This window comes from Carettochelys insculpta, chromosome 1 (genome assembly GCF_033958435.1).
Source record: "Carettochelys insculpta isolate YL-2023 chromosome 1, ASM3395843v1, whole genome shotgun sequence".
NCBI lineage: Eukaryota > Metazoa > Chordata > Testudines > Carettochelyidae > Carettochelys > Carettochelys insculpta.
Window position 1 is genome coordinate 147842844 of NC_134137.1, and position 17704 is coordinate 147860547.

The 17704-nt window shown below is 43.8% G+C and overlaps 1 protein-coding gene across 1 annotated transcript in view; it reads left to right on the forward strand.

The window, feature by feature from the left end:
- Positions 1-613: 613 nt before the first annotated feature.
- EGFL6 (EGF like domain multiple 6) overlaps positions 614-17704 on the forward strand; it is a 75362-nt gene continuing 58271 nt past the window's right edge. Inside the window, 3 exon segments of the mRNA XM_074992880.1 lie at positions 614-863; positions 10168-10277; positions 16546-16638. Coding sequence (XP_074848981.1) covers positions 637-863; positions 10168-10277; positions 16546-16638 — 430 coding nt within the window. The 5' untranslated portion in view covers positions 614-636.

Below are 17704 nucleotides of genomic sequence, written 5' to 3' on the forward strand. Positions count from 1 at the left end.
CTAGGTGTGCTCAATTGAACCCCCTAAGATCAACCCTGAACAAGTCCATCTTCTGGTAAGTATAGCTAAAGCCTGCTTGATTAGATTCCTGCAGCCTCCAGGTCACAGTAAAATTGTGTTCAGCACAAGGCATCAGTTATGCTAGGGTGCATTATATGTTGGATACCATAAAACCGGAAGGGACCTGGAGAGGTCAGCAGGACAGGCGGAAATCTAACCTGCCCTAGACCCTTGAAAGGCCTTAGAGACTGAACTCTCTCCCCACCCCTAGGCTTCCAAGGCCAATGGGCTAACCACGGAGCTAGCCCTCCCCTGCCACGCCTGGTCGTTTTCTTCCCCTGCTCCGGGTCTGGTGAGGGGAAGGCAATACGGCCTCAGAGCGCGTTTCTCCTGCCTTTGGTGCTGGTGGGGAGGTGGGTTATTAAGCGGCTGATCCAGCCGGGCCCCCCTTTTCCTGCACCGCGGCGCTGGCCAGGAGCTCAGTGCTTTGAAGCGGCGGCAGCGCGCGAAAGCCGGCGCGTGTGCTGCAGGGGGCGGGTCCCCCCGTGGAAGCGAGTGACCCGCCCCCGCCGCCCCCCGGCTTATTTACCCAAAGCCCGGCGCGCGCGCTCGCTCGCTCGGGGAGCAGCCGCGTGCATGTCCCCGCTGGCAGTCAGCCGGCCGGGCTCCCCCGAGTCCCTCTGCTCACCGACTCCCTTGGCGGCCAGCCCCAGCCGGCGCTGGAGGGGAAGGCACATCACGCCCGCTGAGGCAGCCCGCCGGAGAGCGCTCCCTTGCGGCGTGGCCATGGGGCCGGCGGCTTGCAGCGCTTTGCTAGCCGTCCTGCTGCCCTGGCTTGCCCGGGGATTGGCTGACCCAGCCAGGTGAGTAGAAAAGGGCCAGCCCAAGGCACCCATCTCCATTGCACTTCCAGGCAGGGGCGGTGGTCACGGGGGGTGATGATGTGACCTCTGCAGCCCAGCCCCTCGGCTGCCGTTGGCACACTACCATTTCTGGAGCGGATGAGTGAGGTGTCAGCCCTTTGTTTCTGCTGGCCAGGGCCCAGGGAATAGGTGTGGATGGTTACAGAGGTGTGGGTCAGTCTCGTGTCTTTTTGATGAGCTTCCTGGGACTTCCTCTCCCGCCCCTAGCTATTGGCTTTAGTTGCCTCTTGGGCTGGAGGGGAAGTGGGGTGGTTGGTGGTCACCCTATTGTTCTGCTCGGGTGGGTGAATGAATATCTTCTTAGAATTAAGAGGAGGGAAGATAGAGATGTCAAGGTGTAGATAGAAACACTTTTCCCACGAATATTTGCATAAACACCTGTCCACCTCTCCTCGCTGGACAGATTAGTGGCAGGAAAAAAACCTGAAAATGAGAAAAATCTCTTGTCCTAATGATCACAGAAAACTTATAAAAGGGGTTCTGGATTTTGTTAATTACAGGAATATTTACAGTTTTTAAATATTTTCTTATTCTGCTCAAATGTACGTTAATTTAAGCTTCTCCCTTATTCCTCTACACAATTATCCTTTTAAACAATATATACAAATGTATTGGATGGGTATTGCTGTGTTTGTGAATTCATGTACATAAATCTGTGATGTACTAATCTCATGATGTCTAAGCCTAAGTCTAAAACATGTATTATGCAAATTGCTATTAGAGAGAGACCCAAGGTGAACATTTCAGAAACAGATTTCTAACACTGCGAAATCTGGGAGCATTTGGATCTAGAATTGGCGGGGGATCAAAAACAGTGAGTGTGTAGAGGAGGGAGGTTTGTGAAATATGCATTCTAGTTAAGAATTTGTAACTTCATGGGTGGCCAGACATGGGGTTTGGTTTCCAGCTTTTTACTAAGCTTTAATATATATTATTCAGCTCAGGTCTGAACAGCTTCTTTTGTTCCCCCTACTCCACCCCCTTCTCTAACCACTTTCTTATCAGTGACTGTTACAGCAGCTGATTCTGGAGGGCAAGGATCCTCTTGAACCTTGACTGAGGATGCAAGCAGCTGTTAGGCGGGGATGATCATCTTCTCCTATTCATGCTCTTTGTGCCTGAGCAGAGAGATTCTTGTAGGGTACTTTGCGTGACATGGATTTAACAGACTTTGCATGAGAATCTGTATCTTCATGTGTTTTCCCCCACAGCTCTGGATGCATCAAACGCTCAAACGTTTTCCACTTAGACGTACAGATAGATGTACAGTATGTTAAATTCAGAACTGCTTGTTGGCACCACTCTGATTTTTATAAAGCTGAGTATAGCAATAGTGGAGATAGAGTTACTAAGACTTTCCCTCTGTTTTACAGACTACAGACTATAGACTAAACTTTCCATGGAGTAATGGGGTTACACTGGGTATGGCTCTGGCTCTACACAGTAATTTAAAAAAGTCAAGGAGATATAGATGAATAAAAAGGAGGTAAGCAAAATACAGAAGGCTATAAATTATCCTTGTCTTTAATTTTCTTTCAGAAATAGGCACTCTATAAAGATCCACGTGTTAAAGGGTTTTAAACATTTGTATTTGTAGCAAGGTGAGGTCTAGCATACAGTTTGAAAGGGAACTAGCAAAGTTATTCAATATCAGACAAACTTTTCCAGGGCTTCATATTGAGAATTAAGCAAAGAGCCATAAAGAGCACAATAAATAACTATTAAAAAGGATAATTCATGGCAATTAGAGACAACGTTTCCAAGATGTAGCCTGGCTTATTTGTTTAGTATTAGGGTCATGAACTGGTATGTTTCTTATCAGCAAGTGTAAGTGTGCTGTTCCAGCATGTTCCCAGCTGTCAAGTGCTCAGTTTTTCAGGAACAGCATCAGGATTCAAGTTTATAAAATTCAGAGCGTCTTGCATAGAAAATATATTTTACACTTCTAGCAGGGCCCCCATAACAAGCATTGTTTGTATTAGTTGTTTCTTGAGCATTTATGCGTTTGTGTTTCAAACATCTTCAATGGCATGAAATTACAAAATGAAAGCATCACCTTATTTCAACAGAAAACTTTTGAGTTTTTTTTTTTTTTTTTTTTAAGCTAAACTAGTGGTGTGTTGTATATAACATTAAACCAGGAAATTGTACGTTCAGACTGATGCTTACTTCATGTCCGATGCATAAGTCTGACAAGACAGATTGGTGGTTCCCGATGGGTTTTGGCAAAGATTGGAGTTGCATCTTGTACTAATAAAAAGACTTTAAACAGCTGCATGGATGGATTAACCAACATATTAAATACATTTTGTAGAAGATATTAAATTAGAACACTTGTATTTTTTGTCCTCTTATAAAGCTTAGAAAGAGGGGCAAGAAACATCTAAATTAGAGTCAGCTTTGAAAAACTGAATACTAATTTTTTTGTGAAAGAAATAATAATCACTGGAAAGGTAGAAATCGGTGAAGAAGTTATACCAAAAGAAACGTACTAGATTTGTATAACACGTTTAGTGGGAGACAGACAAGAAAACAATCTACACTTCTTTAAAAGGTGAAAAGCAGGTCTGAATTGTGCCTTTGAGGAATAACCATGTGATCTGGAGGAGGAAAGACATGATAGAAGGCTTAGCCAAATTCTCCCTGACTCAGCCAGAATTCCTCCTGGCGGATCTGAAGGAAATCACTCTGAAACTGGGGCCTCACCATTTTTCAGTTGGCTATGGCAAAGTTGGAAATATGCTCAATAAAAGATGAATGGCTGAGATTTTTGCAGAGTTTTAGAAATTAAAGAGATCATAACTCAGAACAAATACATGGCTTCAAATGACATGGTGTTTAAGTGTATGTATATAATGCAGACCATAAAACTTACCTATCATTTATGGGCATTTCTGTCATTAGTCAGCAACATAATCTGGGATAACAATGGGGCCAACTAGGTTTTTTTTTTTTTGGCTTTCTTTTGTTTGCTCATATCCTCAACACTAATTGGGTCACATAGTCTACATAGACTACATTATCCATAGTCTATGTAGACTGAAGGATGCCGACTGCTACTACTGATTGGGTCACTTCCTCAGTTACTCCTGGAGGAATTCTGATCAGAAAATTTAAAATTATGCACAAGATAGTTTAAAATTCTGCATATTTATTTGTCAAAATAACACAATATAATCACGTCAGTTTCAATTACTTTGGTATTTTACTTCAAAACACCTGTTAGCAGCCATGTCTGTAACAATACAGACAGCGATGGCAACAACCAAAGGTTCAGGAACTGTTTTATGACAAATAAGATTCTTTACTAGGCATATTAATACAGAACTCTCAACAGAGCCATCCCTTGGGTATGGCAAATCAGGGTGGGGGCCCTATGCTTTGGTCTTCCCCATGGCACATGAATTCTGCGTGTGTGCAGTGGCCTAGAATTCCCCCAGGAATCCTTGGTGTGCTGTGCTACCTATAGAATCAATTGCACCAAGCCCTAGCTCTCCAGATCTATTGTTTAATCAGAATCACTCGTTTGTGTTTTAAATCTTTGAGCCATTTCACAAATTCCACCTTCTGAACTTTCTCTCGTGAGGTAACATTTTCTTTAAGAAATTGCCAATATTTATAAACTTTGTCCAAGGAGTGTATTAAAAAGGGCTTGGAGAAGGGAGCAGAGGCATGGTATTTCACATCCTGGAGGGAGTTTCATGCATAGGAGGCTGCATGGCTAACGACCTTATAGACAAGAGTGTGAGGGGGAAAATAATGAGTCAGGAGAAGGTTTATGAATGAGGGGGAGAAACCCCAAAACCGTCACGTCCTGTGTGCTTTAACTGCATGATTTATGCAGCAGTGTTTTTCACAAGTATAGTAATTTGGTAATTAGCATTGTAGAATGAATCACAATCATCTGTTTCCTCCTCTGGTGCACAACAGAATAGCCCCATTGACTCCAGTGAAGCTACGCTGACTTTTGCAATCTTGGGCTCTACTTTCTACTTTGCAATTGCGACCGGGTGCTGGCAAACAGGGTGTGTGCTAACAGGAGGGAGTTTGGAGAGGCTCTCCTGGAGGAGGAGAAGGAAGGAGCAAACTAAAGCACCTTGGGGTAAGTGGCTGCTTATATTTGGAGGTTTTGGGCTTGTGTGTTTGTTTGGAGTTTGGAGTGAGTTTGTTTGGAGTGCTGAGCTGAGTGTGTGTGTTTGTTTGTTTGAAAGGCCGTGTGCGCAGGCAGGCAGGCAGGCAGGCAGTTGGAAGCTGATTAGGTTTGAATTGAAACACCGTGTGCTGATTGGCTGAGCTGTAGGCAGAGGGAGGAGCTATCAGGGAGGCCGAGCACTTAAACCCTGCTAGTAAGCGACCAGGGAGCTTTGCGACCGGGTGCTGGCAAACAGGGTGTGTGCTAACAGGAGGGAGTTTGGAGAGGCTCTCCTGGAGGAGGAGAAGGAAGGAGCAAACTAAAGCACCTTGGGGTAAGTGGCTGCTTATATTTGGAGGTTTTGGGCTTGTGTGTTTGTTTGGAGTTTGGAGTGAGTTTGTTTGGAGTGCTGAGCTGAGTGTGTGTGTTTGTTTGTTTGAAAGGCCGTGTGCGCAGGCAGGCAGGCAGGCAGGCAGTTGGAAGCTGATTAGGTTTGAATTGAAACACCGTGTGCTGATTGGCTGAGCTGTAGGCAGAGGGAGGAGCTATCAGGGAGGCCGAGCACTTAAACCCTGCTAGTAAGCGACCAGGGAGCTTTGCGACCGGGTGCTGGCAAACAGGGTGCGTGCTAACAGGAGGGAGTTTGGAGAGGGGAGTTTAGAGGGGGAGCTTGGAGGGAGCCAGTGACTTCTGTTGCCCTTAAACTAAATCCTTTATAACAACCTCTATCTGAAACATTTAATTAACCCTCATATATAACTAGAGTAGGAAATGGAGGCAGAAGCCCAGCAGCAGAGTGGGGGCTATCCTGTTTATTGTGTCGAGTGCAGTATGTATGACTACCTACCCTGTGGGCGGGTGGCGTATGTGTGCGCTCGATGCAAGGAGCTCCTGGCCCTCAGAGACCGAGTGCGTGCTTTGGAGGCCAGGGTGGCTGAACTGGAGGAGCTAAGGAAGGCAGAGGTGTTTGTGGATGAGACTTTCCGGGACATAGTAGGGCTGTCCCACCTCCAATCTGACAGTCCTGAGGCTGTTACGGAGGATGAAAGGCTCAGGGAAGGAGAGCAGTCAAGGGGAGCAGAGGGAAACCATCCCGTAGTTGGGACCCTCCTTCCAGAGGGTGATGTTGTATCCTCTCGTGCCGAGGATACTTCTCCGGGGGAGGGAGCGCCAGCTGTTAGGAAGAAGCAGGTTTTAGTAGTGGGGGATTCGATCATTAGAAATATAGATAGTTGGGTTTGTGATGACCGGGAGAACCGTATGGTGACTTGCCTGCCTGGTGCGAAGGTTGCGGATCTCTCGAGGCATCTAGACAGACTTATGGGCAGTGCTGGGGAGGAGCCGGTCGTCGTGGTACATGTTGGTACCAATGACATAGGGAAGGGTAGAAGAGATGTTCTGGAGGCCAAATTTAGGTTACTAGGAAAGAGACTGAAATCCAGAACATCTTTGGTGGCATTCTCTGAAATGCTTCCAGTTCCACGCGCAGGGCCAGATAGACAGGCAGAACTTCAGAGTCTCAATGCGTGGATGAGACGATGGTGTAGGGAAGAGGGGTTTAGATTTATTAGGAACTGGGGACACTTTTGGGGTAGGGGGAGCCTATACAGGAAGGATGGGCTCCACCTAAATCAAGGTGGATCCAGACTGCTGGCATTAAACATTAAAAAGGACATAGAGCAGTTTTTAAACTAAGAGGTGGGGGAAAGCCGATTGGTGCGGGGGAGCACCTGGATCGGACGGAGACTTCTCTTACACGAGGCTCCATAGACAGGGATTCCCTAGAAGTTAGTCAGATAGGGAACGTGGGAAATAATATATGGGCAAGATCAGATGTAAAACAATCGTGCATAAAAAAATCCACCGTGTCTGTGAAAGGCGGACATATAAATAGTGGTAGTTTTCTAACATGCTTTTACACTAATGCTAGGAGTCTGTCTAATAAGATGGGTGAACTGGAGTACCTCATATCAAAGGAGGAAGTTGACATAATAGGCATCTCAGAAACATGGTGGAATGAGGACAATCAGTGGGACACTATCATACCGGGATATAAATTATATCGGAAAGACAGAACAGGTCGTGCGGGTGGCGGAGTGGTACTATATGTGAAGGATAATATAGAATCAAATGAAGTAAAAATCCTAAAGGAATCAAAATGTTCCATAGAATCATTATGGATAACAATTCATTTCTCTAATATGAATATGGCATTAGGAATATATTACCGACCACCTAACCAGGACAGTGATAGTGATGCTGAAATGTTAAGGGAGATTAGAGAGGCTATCAAAATAAAAAACACAGTAATAATAGGAGATTTCAATTATCCCCATATTGATTGGGTGCATGTCACCTCAGGACGGGATTCAGAGATTAAATTTCTTGATGCCTTAAATGACTGCTTCTTGGAGCAGCTAGTACAGGAACCCACAAGGGGAGAGTCGGTTCTCGATCTAGTCTTAACTGGAACGCAGGATCTGGTCCAAGAGGTAACTGTTACTGGACCGCTTGGAAATAGTGACCACAATATAATAACTTTTAATATTCCTGTGTTGGGAAGAACACCGCAGCGGTCAAACACTCTGGCATTTAATTTCAAAAAGGGGAATTACACTAAAATGAGGAAGCTAGTTAAACAGAAACTAAAAGGTAGAGTAATTAAACTAAAATCCCTGGAAGCTGCATGGAAACTGTTTAAAGACACCATACTAGAGGCCCAACTTAAATGTATACCCCAAATAAAAAAACACAGTAAGAGACCTAACAAAGAACCACCATGGCTAAACAGCCATGTTAAAAAGGCAGTGAGAGAGAAAAGGGCAGCTTTTAAAAAGTGGAAGTCAAATCCTAGTGAGGAAAATAGAAAGGAACATAAACACTCCCAAATTAACTGTCATAATGTAGTAAGAAAAGCCAAAAAAGAGTTTGAGGAACAGCTAGCCAAAAATTCAAAAAACAATAGTAAAATGTTTTTTAAATACATTAGAAGCAGGAAGCCTGCTAAAAAAGCAGTGGGGCCCTTGGATGATAAAGATATAAAAGGAGCGATCAAGGAAGACAGTGCCATTGCGGAGCGATTAAATGATTTCTTTGCTTCAGTCTTCACGGCTGAAGATGTTACAGAGGTTCCTAAATCTGAGCCAGCCTTTTTAGGCGACAAATCTGAGGAACTCACTCAGATTGAAGTGACATTAGAGGAGGTTTTGGAATTAATTGATAAGCTGAATAGTAACAAGTCTCCAGGACCAGATGGCATTCACCCAAGGGTTCTGAAAGAACTCAAATGTGAAATTGCGGAGTTATTAACAGTGGTTTGTAACCTATCCTTTAAATCCACTTTGGTACCAAATGACTGGAAGACGGCCAATATAACACCAATATTTAAAAAAGGCTCTAGAGGAGATCCTGGCAATTATAGACCGATAAGTTTAACATCAGTACCAGGTAAATTAGTAGAAACACTAGTAAAGAGTAAAATTGCAAGGCACATAGAAGAGCACGAATTGTTGGGCAAAAGTCAGCATGGTTTCTGCAGAGGGAAGTCGTGTCTGTCTAATCTATTAGAATTCTTTGAAGGGGTTAATAAACATGCGGACAAGGGGCACCCAGTGGACATAATATACCTAGATTTCCAGAAAGCCTTTGACACGGTCCCACACCAAAGGCTTTTATGTAAATTAGGTGGTCATGGGATAGGAGGAAAGGTCCTTTCATGGATCGGAAATTGGTTAAAAGACAGAAAACAAAGGGTTGGAATAAATGGTAAATTTTCACAATGGAGGGGGGTAACTAGTGGTGTTCCCCAGGGCTCAGTCCTGGGACCGATCCTGTTCAACTTGTTCATCAATGATCTAGAAAATGAGGTAAGCAGTGAGGTGGCAAAGTTTGCAGATGACACCAAGTTGTTCAGGACAGTCAAAAGCAAAAGGGATTGTGAAGAACTACAAGGAGATCTCAGCAAACTGAGTGATTGGGCAGCAAAATGGCAAATGAAATTTAATGTGGGTAAGTGTAAGGTAATGCATGTTGGAAAAAATAACCCAAATTACACGTACTACATGATGGGGTCAAATTTAGCTACGACAGATCAGGAAAGGGATCTTGGAGTTATAGTGGATAGTTCTCTGAAGACATCCACGCAGTGTGCAGCGGCAGTTAGTAAGGCAAATAGGATGTTAGGAATTATTAAAAAAGGGATCGATAATAAGACAAAAGATATCATACTTCCCCTATATAAAACTATGATACGCCCACATCTCGAGTACTGCGTGCAGATGTGGTCTCCTCACCTCAAAAAAGATATATTGGCATTAGAAAAGGTTCAGAAAAGGGCGACTAAGATGATTAGGGGCTTGGAAAGGGTCCCATATGGGGAGAGGCTAGAGAGACTGGGACTTTTCAGTTTGGAAAAGAGGCGATTGAGGGGCGATATGATAGAGGTATATAAAATCATGAATGGTGTGGAGAAAGTGAATATAGAAAAATTATTTACCTTTTCCCATAATACAAGAACTAGGGGACACCAAATGAAATTGATGGGTAGTAGGTTCAAAACTAATAAAAGGAAATTTTTCTTCACACAGCGCACAGTCAACCTGTGGAACTCCTTGCCCGAGGAGGCTGTGAAGGCCAGGACTCTATTAGGGTTTAAAAAAGAGCTTGATAAATTTTTGCAGGTCAGGTCCATAAATGGCTATTAGCCAGGGATAAAGTATGGTGCCCTAGCCTTCATAACAAGGGCAGGAGATGGATGGCAGGAGATAAATCACTTGTCTTCTGTTCTCCTTCTCTGGGGCACCTGGCATTGGCCACCGTCGGCAGATGGGATGCTGGGCTTGATGGACCTTTGGTCTGACCCAGTATGGCCATTCTTATGTTCTTATGTTCTTATGTTCTTATGAAAAGCTGAAAGCTAGTTTGTCTGAAACCCCCTGAACTATCTCCTCAGCCTCCCTTCTAGAAACTCTACTGACTTCTTCAGTAAAGCATGTCAGCAACATTCAAATGCGTGATGAGGGATGATATTTGATTAAAATATTCAAAGGAAGCAGTGGGATGGTAGATTAAATGTGTTCCTCAGCTGCAGCTAACCTTATGCTTCATGCACAGCTCAAGAGGTCACAGGCAGCTGATGACTGTAAGCCAGCCTGGGGTCTGTCGCTACGGTTCTAAGCTCGAGTGCTGCTATGGCTGGAGAAAGAACAAAGGGCACTGCGAAGGTAACATTAGCACATAACCATTGACTTCTTCCTGTGTGCTTGGCTTTTAATTACAGTGGTTCCTAAGGGGTCCACCAGAGGTTTTAGGAATCAGAACAGGTGGAGACTAAATATACTGTAGGAATATGAAGAAGATACGTTGCAAAGAGAATCCCTTTCAAATGCAGAACTGGATAAGCAGAGCCACCCAGCCAAATAGAACTTCAAGGCCAAGGGACCATTAGGATTATCTGGTCTAACCTTGTGGATAGCACAGGGCTGGCCTTAAGGAAGATGGGGCCCCTCATTGCCCCTGGGTCACCATGAACTCCCTGGGCTCCCCAACCCCTGCACCTTCCTCCTCTACCCATACCCCTGCACTGTGCCCCCTTCATTCCTATTCGCTGCACCCACCTGCTCTGAGGGAACTTGGGGTGTGCAGGAATCAGGGTGTGGGGCTGGGGATGTGGGGTTCAGAGCAGGGGGATGCGGGAATCAGGGTTGCATTCGTGGGAGACTCATGGTAGGGGGGTTGTGTAGGGCCTGCAGTGGGGCTGAAGTGTACCAGGGCTGGTAGATGTTTCCCTTCCTGTCCCTGTCAGGGAGTGAGGGGAAAGTGCACAGCTTGTCTGCCCCCTGCCCTCCCCAGCTAGACAGAGGGGAATGTAGCAGCAGATGGCAAGCTTTCTCTTTCTTCCCTGATGGAACAGGGAAGAGCAAAGCAGTGATGAGCATCCTCTATGAATCTAGGGGTAGCTTCAGCCCCACCCCGACCCTCCTTAAAGGAGAGTGTCATGGTTGGAGCAGTCCCAGACCAGTGCGGGGGGCACACCCCCAGCCATCCCCTTTCACCTGCCTGTTGTTTAATGCAGCAGCCTGGAGAAAGCTGCAGGAGCCAGGCTGGGAGTGCACCAACTCCTCCTGCAGCCAAGTACCCCAGCGAGCTGGCTGCAGGGAGCACACCAGCTTACTTTCCCACTGCTGAGAGCACCCCCTTTGGTGGGCCACCGTGGGCGGGTGGAGCCCTAATCACCCACTCCAAAGGCCAGCCCAAGGACAACATAAAGTAAAGGAAAAGAAGGGTGAGTACTTGTACCACGACAGCCATCGAATGTCATAACTAGATATTATGGAGACTGTAGCCGCTAAGGCTGGGTCTACACGGAGCTCTGCTCAGCGCTGCTCTGGCAGAGCTATGCAATGTGAGCTTCTCAGGGTTGCAAATGGCTGCTTATTTGCATCCTCCCAAAACTCATTACCATAACCACGTGAGAGTTCAGTGCTGGCAGAAGGGGGTGCTGGCACTGCAGAGGCCGCGTGGACGTGCCTCTGCCGGCCAAACCTACCTCTGTTGCCAATGCCTGAGGCATAAGGGACTGAACTTTAGGAGTAAGCAAATATGCAGCCAATTGCAATCCTGAGAAGCTCACTTTGCATAGCTCCGCCAGCAGTAGTACTGAGTAGAGTTTTATGTAGACCCAGCCTAAAACTTTATGTACAGGCAGATGCTGTTCATTAAGGGGCACCCTTTTTCTTCAGATTCCCTGAGAAGCAATAGTTTTCACCCTTCTAAAAACTGAACAAAATTCAAGCGGCATATCTTACTGAATATAACTTACGTTGCCAATCAGTGTTCTGGTCCATGGCGAGTTGGCTCAGTGGGGTTTAGGAGGCTGCCAATCTGTTAAGGGTATGCAATTGCTAGGGCAGGCGTAATATGAAATCCCTCCCCAGCTGTATTTAGGCAAAGGATAATGAACTTGAAATTTTGAGCTTTAGCTGGAGTCGGTTTCTCAATTGTTCTACCTGCTGTCCCAATCAACTGAGCATTGACTATCTGTTAAGAGTAGAATAAAGGTTCAAAGTATAATTGGAAAAAATCAATATACTGCTGTCTAAAAGGGAGAGTACCAAAAAACCTTGTTCTCCTTGTTTATATTAATACGATTTTCAGATAGCAATGCCAATTTAAAAGAAAATTAAAACTGAAGAGAGGATTTCCTTAATTCATTGTTTGTATAACCCTAATTCTGGAGGTAAGCAATACACAGAGGTAAAAGTGGCAATATGCAAAAGTAATTTGGACAAGCAAATGCAGTTGTCACTTTTTTCCTCCAGGAGTACTCAGATAACCTCTTATTGGTGTCCAGTTTTCACAAGTTCTTGAAATTTGTCACCTGGCAGATTTCTGGTTTGAACCAACCATGATGTAAATAATCGTAAACAAAAAGATGCAGTGGCTTCTCAATCTGATCTTTTTTTTAAAAAGAATACTCTATTTCACAGTCCACTACATTTTATTTAGGATTTCTTTGTGTCAGTGTAGATATTGTGTGGTGAACTTCTTTGTTAATTTGAGGTACAGGTTGAACCTCTCTAGTCTGACACTGTCTTTTACAGCAACATCCATAATCAGGCATGATTTCAGTTAATTGAACAACCACTTACCATGGATGTGGCCAAGTTTTCTGTGGTCACATAAAGTTTGTTTCCAGCCACTAGTCCTGGCTCTCAATGTTCTGTGCTGTTATTTAGCTGTAATTTACCCCAAATGTCTTCTGATAGCTCAGTAAGCAGTGGAAGTGTTTGGTAACGCTGCTAGACAATACTGACCTCCCGTCATCCAGCAAATTCTCTTGTTCAGCACCACTCAGGTCCCCACAGTGCTGGACAAGAGAGGTTCAGCCTGTACAGGGTAATATAAAACCAATGGATTAATACATTTAATAAATGTTTAACAAATTTATAAAATAGAGATATCTATATTTCCAGCACTAATTCCAGAAATCTAAACTGTAACTTTCCTGTGTGGTTTAACTGGCAATACAGGTACACAAGCGAATTGGGTCAAGAACCTATAAACTTTTTATATATACATTTCTCGGGATTATAGGTGCCAGGACAGTACAAATAAACAATTATTACATCTCATTGACTTCAGCAGGAGTTACATTGCTTTGCAGCATTAGGCCTTAAATTTAAAAAAAAAATGTCAAAATGAAGCATATTTGCTTTTGCAAAATATTATAGTGTCTTGTGCTCAAGATATGATCTGATTCTTGATTGCTAAATATTGGATGAGCACCTCTGAAAAATATGAACAGTTCTATAGCTGCATAAGAAACCTCTAAATCACGGGGAAATAGGGTTTTCATAAGACTTGTGACAAATCAGTAAACTGGGAAATTACCAAAGAAAAAGACACATCTCTGATACTAATCATAACCACTCTCCTTTGCACAAATAGTAGTTGAGACCAAATTTTCAAGCTTACATGTCCGAAGTTAGGTGTCTAAACCTTATTTAAGCAGTTTACCTAAGTAGTCTACTGCTTAAGACATATGAAAAAAAATCAGTGTATTTATTTAGGTGTCTGTATAAGAATTTAGATGCTTAATATTGAACGCACATTTGAAATTTTTGCTCTTTTTATTGCATCAGCATAAAGGGAGATTGATGCAATCTAGACCTTGAAGAACAAAAGCTGACATTCTTGCAACCCCACTAGCTCATGGGTATCAAAAATATCACAATGGCAGTTTTCCAATTCAGCATTGCTCAGTAGTGTATTGAGTACACTGATACTTAAACCATAACAGTTAGTGAAATATTACAAACAGTTAAAGTACAAATATATTTCAGAGCACCGACTCATTAAGTGTTTTGCCTGCTTTGTAGCACTTACTGATGTTAGTAATCACACTGAATTTCTTGACCATGTGAGTAGCTATTTTTTTTAAAAGTGCCAAGCCATGAGAACAATTTGGAAGTATTAGAAAGAAGGACACTGACCAGCTAGTTACCTAAGGGGTTGTGAATTGAAAGGCTTAAACTTATCAACATGTCCAGGCTCAGCAAGTAGAAGAGGTTTAGTAATTTATAGTAATCTGTAGTATGTTTCATGCTTCTCCAAACATTAACCTCTTCCTAGCAAAAGGTAAAGCACAACTCAATAACCACAACGTACAAGCCAGAGGCAAGGTTATAGATGAAGATGAGGCTAGAATTTGGTGGCAAATCTAGCAAGTGATTTGGAGGCACTAACTTGGGTACATTTTATTTCACCTTGAACAGGACAAAGTGAATGTTCTTATATACAAACTCGAATCCCACTGCAGGAAGAGAGCAGAGAATGGATTAAATTTACTCCTGACTCTCTCATGGATTCCTGTGTCGCAGGGGTGGTTGTCATGATGCAAAGCAGCCAGGGTCGGGGGAGCAGGCATAGCAGATTGAAAAGTGGACAGTGATCTACACTATGGGAAAAGATTGACTCACTCCGGGTCAATCTTCCAGGGTTTGATTTCGCACACACATGAAATCAAGCTCACAGGGGTCAAAGTCGAGCCCTGTGCTCCCCACAAGAAGCGAGGAATAAGGAAGGTCAAGTTAGCCGAATGTAGATCTATCAATTTTAGCTACGCGGTTGGCGTAGCTAAAATCACATATCTATGATCGACTTCCAAGTGCAGTACAGACATAGCATGGGAACACTGATGTACTCCACCCTCCTCCTCCTCACACTCAATGGTTCCTTCCTGGGAACTTCTATGTTATTCCTGGCAGGAGTAATTAGAGTTATTTGGCCTGATGTTTCTTGCATGGAAGGCCTTACTAATGGAAGGAGTAATTTTAAATTTTCCCCTGCCAGTAAACCTTGCCAAATTGTTTGGTATTCTTTTGAAAGAAAAAAGTGGCCTTCAGGGTGAGATGGAACATGCAACATCACAGCCCAAAGACAAAATAAAGCATTTAGTTAATAGTACAGAATCCATGCCTAGATTGCTTTTCCCTTTCCATACCAGGATGCACAAGTGCAAGGGTCTGCAATCTGCAGCTCTGGAGCCACATGCAGCTCTTTAGGGACTTCTTTGTGACTCCCAATGCACTAAGTGCAAAGTTTTTAAAAAAAACAAAAAAAAACAAAAAAAAAACCCCTCCTCATTATTTTTGATAAACGATGAAAAAGCCCCAAAATGAACAACTTATATCTAAATAGCAAACAATAGGTGATCTCGAAACATCACCTAGCGTCCTCCCAGAGAGAGAGAGAGACAGTTTGGGGGTGAAAATCTGGAAGACAGTGATACAAACACGTAAAGTGGGAGGAAATAGAATATGTAAAAAGTTTGCGACCATCCTGCAGTAAACATGTATCACATTACAAATCATTGTGTGTGTGCTGGTCTTAAAATGGGGGTCACAAAATGTCTGGTTTGACATTATTTATTAAGGACCATCTCGTGTTCACATATGTTGCAGCTCTTGAATTACTGAGGTTTTTCTGAACTGGAAAAAATGGCTCTTCTTGTTATGTTGGTTGGCTACCCCTGCACAAGTGTATCTGAAGCTCTTGACGTCATTAGTTCCCCCGACAGGTTCATATTTTATGGGAAGACTTTAATATCTAATGGTAGAGGATACACAGTATTTAAACGTCTTATGACTGCATACGTAACAGTGTTGTGCTACACACGCATGACGTCAGACAGCCTCTGCAATTCTTGGGTGGCATGTCAGACCCCAACATTAGAATGCGTTCAGATTACATAAACTGGCACAGAATTTTCCTGATGTGTCGAATTTCCAAGGGAAATTGGCAGGGAATCAGTAACCTGAAGCTGCTCTGGAGTGGCTTAAAACCAGAAGACAATTCAGCAGCACTCTATAGAAATAAAGCATTTCTGGAGAAGTTCATAAGTGGAACTCCAGAATGGGTAGAAAAAGGCCTGGATAAAAGACAGAGAGGAAAAGGGAGAAAAACTCAGATCCATGCATTATAAAAAAATAGTCATTACAACTGAATCTTGGGTTTTAAAAAGCTAAAATATCCAAGTAGTGCGGCACTTACAAACACTCTTATGGTAATGAACCACTATGGATGAACAGTAACAGAGAGGTAGCCGTCTTAGTCTGTATCCTAACAAAACAAAAAAGCAGTCCTGTAGCACTTTGAAGTCTAACAATACAATTTATTAGGTAATGAGCTTTCGTGGGCAGACACGCTATCTCCAGATCTGACAAAGTGGGTCTGGCCCACAAAAGTTCATCACCTAATAAATTATTTTATTAGTCTTCAAAGTGCTACAAGCCTGCTTTTTTGTTTCACTGTGGATGAGTTTGAGACTTCTTTTTGGAGAGGATACACATATTAATTCCAAATTTCCACACTTCTACCAGCCTTACAGATTTCCCTTCCCCAGCTCCCCCACAGCAAACTCTGAATGGTGATGAATTGTCTCAAGAGTTCCAGCAAGACCTTTCATTTCTGTTTCTTTTGCCCTGCCAGCTACCTGCGAGCATGGGTGCAAGTATGGCGAGTGTGTGGGGCCAAACAAATGCAAATGTTTTCCTGGATTTACAGGGAAAACCTGCAACCAAGGTTTGTGCACACTATAGTTCTTCTCCAGAAAGAGACGTGGGTTGTTGGGAGTCTCTACCTTTGTCTTCAGCTCGCTGTGGAAAAGTATATGTGTCTGGGATGGGTGGGGAATAAGCTGTTACTTTGCAGCTACAGCTTAACCACTTCAGGAATTCTGAATTGTCATGGATGACTAAGGCGCCGTGTTTGTCATGGAGGTCATCAAAGTAACAAATTCCATGACTTTCCATGATTTCTGCGGCAGCCAATGTGCCTGGACCCAGGGGGCCACCTGAGGAGCTCTGGCAGCCCCCAAGTCAGTCATACCAGTCACTGCTGGGGCAATTTATCCCCTCCTCCTGCCCTGGCAGCAGGTGTTCTGGTGTGAAGGAGCTCCAGGCTGGGGTGCAGGATGGTGCTTACCTCATGGACTCAGCTCCTTACTACATATTCTGCCTCTGCCTAGGTACTGCCCACCACAGCTCCCATTAGCCATGGTTCCCAGCCAATAGGAGCTGCAGGACCAGGACTTCAGAGGCAGCATGTTGAGGTTGGGCTAGGAGTTGGAGGTCACTGCTTCCCAGGAGCCAGAAAATACATGAAAGAAGGGAGGCATTATAAATATGCTCTCTCTACTAGTCCAAAATAGCCCTTATGTGGTGACTCTCCTGGCATACTTCAAAAGACATATGTTTGAGATCATTTGGATAGAGCTAAGAGCATGCTTCCCAGTGGGCAGCCCTGTCTGCTATACTTTCAGTTGGCCATTCTGTCAAGAGAGCAGCCGGGCAGTCCAGCCACTCTCTGTTGACAGAATAGATTGACAGAGTGATCCACTTTCATACGTGGCCGTGATCTGTCGACAGAAGTTTCTCAGAAGATCTTTCAACAGTAACTTTTGTTGGCAGATTGCTGTAGCGTAGGGGTAACTGAAGTAAATCCCTCTGCTGCTGCTTTTCAGATTGTATTGACAGGTTGAGTTTTGAGAATAAAATGGAGAAGTTTTGTAAAAAATTCAGCTGCACGAGTTTCCTTTAAAAACTTATCCTTGCTTCTCTCTCCCTTAACAATTTACTCTTCCCATGAC